At 43.1% G+C, this 11,166-nt stretch overlaps 1 protein-coding gene across 3 annotated transcripts in view; it reads right to left on the bottom strand.

Moving 5' to 3' along the window:
- Positions 1-749: 749 nt before the first annotated feature.
- The window catches only part of KLF7 (KLF transcription factor 7), a 59,111-nt gene continuing 48,694 nt past the window's right edge, over positions 750-11,166 (bottom strand). Inside the window, exons 4-6 of one of the 3 annotated variants that reach the window (XR_008431904.1) lie at positions 8,196-8,319; positions 1,579-1,867; positions 750-819 (exon numbers count right to left, since the gene is read on the bottom strand). Coding sequence is in view for 2 of the 3 variants with exons in the window: in XM_053948132.1 (XP_053804107.1) it covers positions 7,314-7,371; positions 8,196-8,319 (182 nt within the window). In the remaining variant the exon portion in view is untranslated. Of the gene's footprint in view, positions 820-1,455; positions 1,868-7,288; positions 7,372-8,195; positions 8,320-11,166 lie in introns of those variants that run through there. The other 2 variants (XM_053948133.1, XM_053948132.1) reach the window with 2 other exon arrangements.

The following is an 11,166-nucleotide window of genomic DNA, read 5'->3' as shown; positions in this document are numbered from 1 at the left end:
ACACGCTATTTTGTTTCATTTCTAGACACATCTTGTAGGGATGGTCCGAGAATATACAAAATATACAACCTAATGACCACCTGCCTGCTTGCATAGGCCATTTTCATGGTCCTAAATGCAGTCTTTGGAGTCAGGGCCAGTGCCAAATAGGCTCAAACACAAGTTATGGCAATACATTTTTTAGGTGGTTTTTTTTTTTTTCCCTTTTGTAATGAAGACTTTAATCCACTTTGAGCCAAAGAAATCAAATTATTATGACGGAAGGGTGAGCATGAGACTCCACTTCTCCTTGATGATTCACACTGTAGGCCAAAATGGACCTCTAGGTTAGTAATACTTTGGACCAATCATTTGGAAATGCCTCACTGCTGTATGTAAAATCCAATCCCTTCCTTCACCGCTCACATGGTTACAATTTTTCATATAGGTATGGGCTACAGCATCAACTTGATGAACAGAAAAGCAGGACTTTGATAAACAGGCTAATGCTGAATGAAGCCATTGTACTTGGAAAAGGTTCTTGATTTCCTACTCAGAGATTGGAGTAGGATTTTTGGCTTGGGATTTTTTTTTTGTGTGTAAGATGCTCAACAAACAGGTTTAAATTAAAACGTCTGCAGGTGCTCTTTACAGAAACAAAAGGCTAATGTTTTAAATTCGTTAATAGAAGAACTGCAAGAAAAAGCAACATAATTCACCACTGAATCACCGTGGGTTGTGGCTAATATGCTCACATGATGTAGAAGGAATCCTGTAGTCATGCCTGTGTGGCCAGTCCCAGACTGATATCCAGGTGAAGACAAGGAGTTCTGAAGATCACTTGTTTGTGGAGAAAAGAGAAAAAATGTTTAAGCTTCCAAACAAGCTTTTAAAGTTTTTTGTTCAAAAAATAAACAAGAAGTCCTAGCTATGGCAATAAGGTGAGGCTTACAGAGATATTAGGTGCTGTATCTCAGGGGTTTATCCCTTGGCTACTTAGCCATCACGGCAGCAGCTTCCAGAGTCCCTAGTGCATATGTTGTGCAATAGCCAAAAAAAAAAAAAAAAAAATTAAATAAAAACAACCAACAAAAATATAATCCTCCATGAAGTCTACATAAACTCAGGCCAAAAAGAGGATGTTTGTGTCACAAGTGTCACTCCACAGTCTACTGCCATTAAGGCCACTGGTATTGACTTAAAAGGATCTCAATAGCTCAGTTCTGGGAAGAAGAACCAAAACCAAGACAGGTCAAAGTGTCTGTGAGAAGTCTGATACACTGAACATTAGGAATTCTCAGAGAAAGAACAAAAAACCCAAGAGGTTAATTTTGGCTACCAAACTGGGATTTGGTTTTCTAGGTCATTGTTTTCCCCCCATCTATTTAAAAAGAAAGTTAGTGCTACAAATATGCAACTTCAAGACGACATATTCTTCTACTGAGTTGCACTGAGAAGCAAGTTAGATAAGCCCCTCCTACTGCTGTCCACTCGCAGGGAAGCCTCCTCTGTTTTCTTTGATTTCCACTGGCAAAAACAGGAAACAAATCCAAGAGGGATGAAGTACTGTAAGTAACTGTTCTTTTTCACTGACTTCACCTCTATATCATTTCCTCGCCTGCATCTTCTCCCATCCAGCCGGGGCAAGGCATAAAAGAACTGATGTAGGTATTGAAGTGTAACTAGGAGCATGACACTGTGAGCATGTGGTCCCTGTACAGAGGATTACACGGGATCAAGTTCTCTTCTCCTGTAAGGTAGCACGTTGTAACTTGAGTTGCACTTTCATCTCACAACACTTAGCCCAGATGACATCCATGCCAAGCTGACTGATATTTAGATGTGTCTCTTCATGTGGAGGGCGAGGTGATCCGACCTGGAAAAACACCTGCAACATAATGCAAGCAGGAAATAAGTATAGGATTTTGGAAAACACAGTTTCTGCTCCTTCCTTGTTATGTACAGGAGAAAATACATATCCCAGTTTAGAGACATTCCTTGAGCTATCCATGGATCACCACCAAAGCCTGTGTGAACAACCTCTGTGACCACAGATAGGCAACTACCCTGGCTCTTCAGCAGTTAAAGAGACAACTTATCCTTTCCCTGTTCCTCTCCATCTCTCTTCTTTCACTGAGTCAGACATCAGGGAAGAGTGCTCATATATGCATCTGGACTATAAAACCAAGTATTTAGTATGTGTGTGTTTGCATATTAAAAAATAAATAAAACAAATCAGTTTTATTCAGCAACACCATTTTTGAAAATACCAACTTTCTCAAGTGCCCACTCCTTACAAAAAGCACCAAAGAATGATGCTAGTTTTGAAAGCGAAATTCTCATTTCTAATTCCAAACTGGAAGGAAATCTGGCTCAGACTTTGGAGGCTGACAATCCATCAGGCTTCATATCTCTCCCTTCCTCTCAGCTGGGAATCTGGGTGGTAATATGTGGATTCTGATGAATATTATCTCCCTGAAGGATGTTGACAGAAGATATTATGCCTATTTTGTAAGAGTGACAACTGAAAGACAGAGAAGGCAAGGAAGTTGTAAATCACACAGGTGCGGTAAAACCAGGGGAAAAAAAAGAAAGCCAGGACTTGAGCTTCCAACTTCTGTTCTTTATCCACAAAGACTTTTCCATCTCATAAGAAATTATATTTATTTTTATTTTCATAAGAAAACAGTTTTTTGTCACCCTGAACATGTAGTTGGATCCTGATGAGATAGACTCGATACCTATTAGATATGGGATTGAAAGTACCAATCCATTACACCCACCATCACAGTGTCATCTAAGATATGTATGGCACTGGAAAGCAAACCACAGGAGAAGCAGGCAGTGGTTCTGGGTGCCTACCCCACAGCTCCAAAATGGAGCCTGTCACAGTGACAGGACCGAAGACACATTTAGAAATTAAACTTCTACTAGAAACTTCAGTAGAGCATTTAAAAACAGGAGGTTTTCAAGTTCCCTGCAAATTCTGGCTTACCTTCTTTCCACCTTAAGCCACAAGATACTGGCTTGTTTATTTTAAAAACATCTACTACAAATATCACACCAACCCCCACACACCTGTGGCTTTTGAGTAAACTGGTTCTGTAGGCTCCAAGAACACTAGGAAAAACTACTTACAGAACTGATTTGCCTGGCATGTCTTATCAGTGCTCTACAGAACTGGAGTATAAAGCAGCCACCAATAATGGTCTGAAGAATATCCAAATGGCTTATTGTGAGAATCAAGATAGCTCATATATGAGCGCTGAGTGTATTTTTAAAAAAGCAGTAGTTGAGTGTTTTGTGGTTTTCAGAAAGAAGAAGCAGAAGAAAAAACTGAACAACCCCCCCCCAAAAGCCAATGCTGATAGATAAAAAAAGAACAGTCAATCTAAATACCCGAAGGATAAACACCCTAAGCAGAGAAAGGCTGAGAAAGAGAAGAACTAAAAAAATGAAACTATTTCAAATAGTTAGGGGACTTTTTGTGTCCTGCTGAAGTATTCCACTGCACATAGGATCAATCAGCATCTACAAACAGAGATGAGTGATCAAGAGGTACATTTTTAAGACAAAGAAACCTTAAAACAAGACAACTTCCACAAGAAAAGTCATTTACTCATCTTCTGTAAATGAGCAACGAGCATAGCTCTGCTCAAGTCATCTCTTCTCTACTTGCAGGGCTTACAAGGTAGTAAATACCTTCAGATTGGCAAAAATGAGACTTCAAAATAGGATGGAGGAGGCACTCCTTCAAGGTCCTACATGAGGCACAGCAAGACACACGTGAATCTGACAATGGACACTGGACTTTCAACACAGCAGGCTCTGCACAGCTAGAATTTTCTAGCCCTAGAGTGACAAAATACATCCTTGGACCAACATCTCTCTCATCAGTCTTAAACTGAGAAAGCAGCATGCTCTGGCTACAAGGGCTGCCAAAACAAAACAACAGCTTGAGTGGCTGCCAAAAAGACATGCACCAGCTGGCACTTCAGTCTAGGACTAGTCATAAGACCCCCACCCGAGCACAGCTTTTCCTCTCCAGTTGTCTCTTTTACAGATGCAACCCAGGAAAGTGTATGCTGAGTCACACCATAGCCAGATCTGTTAAAATTATAGATTCAGTACATTGCTTCACATCAGTAACTATCATATTAGCACCCATAATATTTTTATAGGTAATAAAATGGTGCCATTTTTGATAGTTTATAGCTAATAAAGTACAATACTAATTCTTCACATTCTCCTGCTGCCTAATTTGGTTAGTTCTATCTCTTGGTAAAGCTGGTGGATGTGGATATTTATTTTCAACTGTAAAACAGTCCATACAAAATTTCTGCAGCTAAATCACACTGTCAAAAAGCCTATTGATTACTGGACACACTTCTTTTATTTTTTTTTTTTCTTTCTGGGACTAGAGGCAGCAGTGGAAGAGGCTCCACAGGATAAATTGCCAAAGGAAACTACTCTTCAAAAATCAAGGAACAGGGGCTTGCTGGTCTCTAGTCCTAGCCACGACATGAGACTTTGCTCTACACCTCTGGCTCTACACCTCTTTCAGTTCCAGGCCAGCTCTGCAGATCACACGTGGGCCCATCACAGCCTTCTCTGAGGGCTTCTCCCCCCCTCAGTCTAGCTCTTCCTAGAAAGAACACTTTATGCTAGAATAAGACACTCTAATTTTAAAACTCATACAGGAATATGTGATACACAAATTCCCTGCTCCCAGACATGATTCCTTCCTTTCTCTTTTTGCTGTATCTCCTTAGCAACACAATACTGCTTGGCACTGAAGCCTCTGAAGGAGAAAAAGGGAAGGTAAGTACAATGAGAGAGAATATATCACTCAGCCATCTTTCCTACCAACTGTGGATTTTCCACTGTGGGATGTGTTCATTCCAGCTAAGTGCACTCTCCACTTGCTATCAACAAAGAAACCATGAGCACGTGTACACATATGCAGAGAGGAACATGCATCCCAACAGTCTGGCAGTAAGCTGCTGTCTCCTAAACACCTATTTATCTAGAATCAGCAAGTGCCACTACCCTGTCAAACTCTTCTCCTTGAAGTGCTGAGGGCTTGCACTGTGTGAGGAACAACCCTAGTCTGCATTTCTGAAGAGCAAAATTCCTGGGGAATGCTAACAACGAGCATAACCCTGGCATCTGGAAGGCACTAAGGACTTTCCTGGGGTGCTTTCCACACCACTTTAGCTGATTCTCCTTTCTCTCCTGCTGCCACAAAGCTACACACCATTTTCAGTACATATGATGTTACTCAAAGCAGTGGTAGTTTGCCAGCAATGACTAACAATGTGATCTGTGGGCTGCATGGTTTTGGGATAGGGCTGGGAGAGCAGAAGAGAATCTCATCTCTTTTGTTATAAAATTTACTTTTACGCAGAGGACATTAATACTTCTTTGACATTGGTCGGAAGGTGAGAGACACAAGCACATCTAAAAGCAGTCTTGGAAGGGAACTGCAGCCAGACTGTGTGAACAACATCCCCTTCTACTATCTGAATCACCCCTTCCATGCTCTATTTGCCAAGATACAGCCTTCAGCTCTGAACAACAACAGGCATAGGACTTTTGCTACATCAGTGTTGTTAAAACAGGTCCAACCAGCTCCTTAAAACCTAACAAGCCAGCATCTCTGAGAGAGTGGCCACAGCTTCTGTCAATAATGGTGAGTGCAATAAAGGGTAGCAGTTCAAATACAGAGAAACTGTTCTCCAGCTGGAACCCTGGCTCAGGAAGGCACATCTTTAAAAGTCTGCCTCCATGGCTAAAGGCAGTTTTAGGCTCATGTTTCAGTGCTTGCTTGAGGTGACCTCTGCAGTAGGTGGTAGCAAAGAGGACTGAGAATGAGAGAAGAATGAAAAACAGTAGTATGGCAGAGGGGGGCAAAGGAACAGGCGCTGTTATTCTAAAAGCTTGCAACAATTAACTGGGGGAATAAGGACAAATCTGCCTCCTATCACACAGATAGTATGGGCATAGAGTTTAACAGTACACAATCCTCAGCACTCTGGATTTTATTAATAATGTTATTCCTTCATCGACAGATTCAGCAGAAGAGCAGAAAATGCATTCGATTATTACAGGAATATATCTCTTGACTGCAGTGACTGAGTTTGCTGCTAAAGAGAAAAGCTAGGTAGAAAGGGATAATATGTGGAGGGAGAATAACAAACACTTAACAAAGGGCTGAAAGAGACCAAGGAGTTGAAAATACCGGCTGTATTTCTCTAGATCTCTGCTAAAAATATTGTTTGTCCTGACACAGAAACCCTAGGGCATGTGTATGCTTGTGTATGTTTGTGGGGCCACTCGAGGAAAGAAAAGAGAAAGGCAATGACTTACATTTAAAACAGAGAACATAATTGTTCTCATTCACAGTTCTACTTAAACAAAAGCAGAACTGCAGAGGTCCCTACTTGGCTTATCCTGTCCCTCATTCTGAGCAAACAAAAGATGATCCAGGGATAAAACAAACGATAATCCAAGAGGAAACCCTCCGTGGGGGAAGGGGGACAGGAAGAGGGGAGACAAGGGCAGAAGAGCACTTAAGGAGATGAAGCTCTTGGAAAGGCAGGATGTGAAAATGATCAAATTTCCTTCCCATAAAAGGATGGGGTCCCTTGTTTATGTTCCACACATCCTCTCTCCACGCATATTCTCTGTTGGTCTGGTGTACCCACAGGCTTCCTAGAGGCTTTATTGTATTACAAAACGTTTCCTTATCACAGTCGAGAACCTTAGTGCTGCATTAAAAAGATGGGTAATTTTCTTAAGCCTCTTTTAAAAATATATATAAATAGGATTAGCTGGATAACATGTTCAGATGCAAGCACATTATTTGATTACTCAATGGTGGATCCAGGTTTCACCCAGGGCACTGCCAATCTTCAGCTGGGGGGGTGAGTGGGGGAGAAGGGCTCATTGTTCGATCCTGTCAGTGCTGTCAAGAGTCATTACAGGGGTAATTGCTTTTGCTCCACCCTGATTTCTTATCAATTGGGATCGGGGATGTGGAGAAGTGTGTTCTTTTGGTTTTGTTTCTAAATTGAAAGAACCCAGCTTTCAAAAACACTCAGCACCAAACAAGGATGACCAGATTTTTCAGAGAAGCTCAGTATTTACTGAAGCAGCTAAAGCAGCGAGGGCTGTACAAACGAACGGCGGTGAGAGCTGCAAGGGCGGCTCTCCCAGGGAGCTGCTTGGGTGCTCAGCTCAGCCTCAGCTCCGAGTCGTTTCGAGTCCCAGGGCACTGCTGCGTGACAGGAACCTCGGCCCTGCGCACCTGTCAGGCTTTCAAATCTGGGCCTTCACAGAATGAAGGTGAAGAGTATTTCCCACTTCAAACAGATGTCAAGAGATTTAAAACTGTATGAAAAGATTCACTAATTAGCAGGAATGTGCAGAGATCACTGATCTTGGACAAAACAACCCCATGAACTTAAACAGTAAAATGTGTCTAAATCACTCTTGGGCTTTTGAGAATGGTGCCCTTTGTTGTCTTTTCTTTAGGAGCCCTGGACTCAGTGCTAAGAGAAGACAACAATCATACAGAAATGCAATGCTTTTTCTCTAGAGGCTTCCTATAGATTTGGGCCACTTGTGGCACAGCAGCTACACACTCCCCATTCCTCCTGACATACACCAATGTTTTTATGAGGCCCACCCTGCCAAAATGCAAGTAGCCAAGAGTGGTGCTTGGGGTAGTCCTTGAAGCAGAGCAAATAGGGTGAGCTTTGCCTTTGTGAGCAAAACAAGCTTACAGGATCAGGAGACAGAAAGCTTGGGGAGATGCTTTGTGGAGAGGTCCATCACTGAAATGGTCTAAGGCCCTCTGGATGTCTTCTCTACTTTAAGAGTATTAACAAGACCTGCCCTATGAACTGAATCCTGTGCTCACAGTAGACACACCAGCAGGGCTCAGTCAGGCCTACACCTGGTCCCACATTTTGTTCTGTGACGTGGGATTAGACTGCTTAGGAAGAATTCCCCATCTGCCAGCCTGCCTGGCCACTAAGGCAGAGAGGACAGGAGCTGAGCAGAGGGTCCCTCCATGGTACAGGGATTCAGGCAGTGGGACAGAAGGGGCCTCTCTGCTGGGAGCCAGGTATCTTGTTTCTGGGAGCTGGCAGCTCCCTGCCAGTCACAAAAGTCCACAGGTTTCTTAAACACCACGTTAGGAGCTGCATTACCTGTCACAATGGTTGCATTTAAAGGGCTTTGCACCCGTGTGCTTTCTGTAATGCCTCGTGAGCTCGTCGCTCCGTGCAAAACGCCACTCGCACCCTTCCCACGAGCACTTGTAAGGCTTCTCACCTGCAGAGGGGAGGAGAGAACAGTCAGTGTGGCAGCAGCATTACTGAGCACTCAAAAGCCCCGTGTCCTCCCGCCCTGCCTCTAACCCATCCGAGTAGTTTAGCCCTTCATACAATTCAAGGTCAGCATGGGATGCAAATAACCTAGGGCTTGTGATGTATTGTACTGAGGATAGTTCCAGATTTTACCTCAGCTGAAATTCTCACACAACCTTATATCTTGTTTCTAACAAAACCATGCAACTGGCCTTTGAAGAAGCCTTAAGAATGCCCTCAAATGTCTAAGCAGCTGTGTGGCTGAAGCTTGATTTTCAAACAGCTTTTCAGCTCACTCTAACCTTGCCAGATGTATTACTGTGGTACTTGAGTGACTGTACTAACACCTGAACACTGTACAGGTGTGCACCACTCCTGAGTGACCACCACTACTGCATCACATGCTTTACCCTGATTCTATTTACTCTTTGTGTGGCCAGCCTCACATCTGCTCCCCTCAAGCATTCATGCCTGCTGCCCCCAAGGACTGCACCTTTTTTACTTGCTTCTACAATATCTACTCCTGGGACCAAGAAATTATGTGTCAGGTCATCGAGTGTGAGAGGATGCACTTTTACTTCTTTGAATCAGCTGGTCCTTCAGGCTTCTTGCACTATACCTTCATCAGCTGTTATTCTGCCCCAAAATATTCACAGTACCATTGAAGGCGATGAAATGGTGTAGTGGTAAGACAGGAGAGATTCTAGTCTGCTGGTAGGAGTTGGACTCAATGATTCTTGTGGGTCCCTTCCAACTCAGGATATTCTATGATTCTATGCTCACATCTATCTTCTAATGCACATCAGTCTCTGCAGATCAAAGTCTGCCATGGTGTAACATCTGTGGAGTCATTAACACCTTCTGATGAAGAATCCCAAATCATGACTCCCTTTTCCTTTTCAGTGCACATGCATTGGTGTGCATTCAAATTTAACATCTCCCTCCCACAACAAATGCTCCAGTGCATCTCCTCCTATAGTAACTCCATGTCACTCTTCACCATGCAGTCAGTTGAGATAAAATTCAGACAAGAAATCACCTTCACTACCAAGCTTCTAAGTGGATTATTACTTATTTATTTGTTCTTAAAATTGCTAAGAAGGTAACCTTAAAAACCCACCATGGGCCACACCGAGGCTACAGTCTGTAAGACCTCTCTAGGCCAGTCACATGAAACAATCATTTGACCACAGCAGACAATGCAGAGACACAGCTTCCTATATTTATTGTGTCTATTCAGCAACTAGAAGAGTAAGATCTGGATATGGAACACCTATGTATACCATGATGATGAACTGGAGACACAAAAAGAGCAAGAAAAGTGAAAAGGGAAAGAAAATTGCAGCAAAATACATGAAAAAAATGCTATTCTCTGGTTTGTGAGTTTCTGCAGACTTCTTGTTGCACAGGTAGCTCTGCTGAACAGTAGTCATCTGCCCCAGACAGAACAGTAGAATGGGCTGAGACTGTAACTGAAGTTGAGCCATTTTATTGGCCTTTGAGAAGTTTCTTTGGCTCAGTATTTCAATTAAAGGATTCACTGGGATGAAGATGTGAAGAGGGGGCAGCAGCTGGCAAGACTACACCAAAATATCCATTTATCCTACAGTCTTTGAATGAAGAAAGGCCAGCCTGGATGTCCCTGCTGTGAGTCACAGTCCCCCATGGGAAAATGCCCAACAGGACAATGGACTGAGCCAACAATAACCCACCCCACTTAGAATGTGCCTTCTTGGTCATCTCTGCAGATTAACCTCTTGTTCCTTTATTCTTTGGATGTCTTCAGGAAAATAAGAAGTTAGAATCTTCTTAGTGAAAAAGATGCTGGTGTTTTGTTTCTGGGCTGGTTATTCAACTGTACCTCAAACACTGTCACCAGTGCTGGCCCCTGGAGCTGCAGTTGCAGCAGTTGCAGCAATCTCCCCCCAGCCCTTTGCATCCTACCTGGCACACAGCATCTGCTCTCCTCAGAAAAAAGGGATTTCCCAGGCCTGATCCTGTGCCTGTGATGGAGCACCAGTTTGTCTGAACAGTTCATGCATTATTTTAAAAAGCTGTCAGTTAACAAGCCTCAATGATAATGCAGTTCCTTGGTTCTCTGACGCTCTCTAGTGCCTACCTTAGAGTGGAGACAGCCAGGCAGGGAAACTGCCTTGCAGCACATTTGCCACACACACTGCAAAGCAAATGCAGAAGACAAATCTGGCAGGTACAGCCAGTCTGAAGGATACAGTCATCCACAGAGCAGAAGGGTGAAGAAAAAGCATCTTGAGCTTTCTGTGAAACTATAGAGGCTACTAGGATTGAAGTGGAGTTTGGCTTGTTAAAATTTGTCAAGAGCTTTGAAAATATACAGTGCTACAAGAGACAGAAAAGCCAAGCACGATTACTGGTGAATCCAAGGAATGACACATATCTCTGCTACTTGCTGCAGGGGCTCCTCTCCCAAGTGTTCCAGCTTTGGCCTTCCACAGCCCTGAGCTGAGTTTTGTTTTTCCTTTGTAACCCAAGCCCTGTTCAGCAAAATGTCAGACAGTACCTCTCAGTGCTCCAGACTGCACACTGCCATACCAGGCTCCCAGTAGACAAGGTAAATGCAAAGGAGCACAGTGACCTTTAAAGCCATGCCAGACGGCTCCTTGACCCAGAGACCTCAAAGACATTAGATTTCCTCCCCTCCTGCAGACACTCAAAAACACAAGAGGGAAGGAGAAGAGAGATCTGCCTGTCCCTACATGTGAAGACTAAAAACAAACTGCTCCTTTAATGGCTGCTTTCACCTTACATGAAGATGAAATGGAAGTGTATCTTG

This window comes from Vidua chalybeata, chromosome 7 (assembly GCF_026979565.1).
Source record: "Vidua chalybeata isolate OUT-0048 chromosome 7, bVidCha1 merged haplotype, whole genome shotgun sequence".
NCBI lineage: Eukaryota > Metazoa > Chordata > Aves > Passeriformes > Viduidae > Vidua > Vidua chalybeata.
The sequence above is the reverse complement of the archived record's forward strand: the minus strand, read 5'-3'. Positions and strand labels throughout refer to the sequence as shown.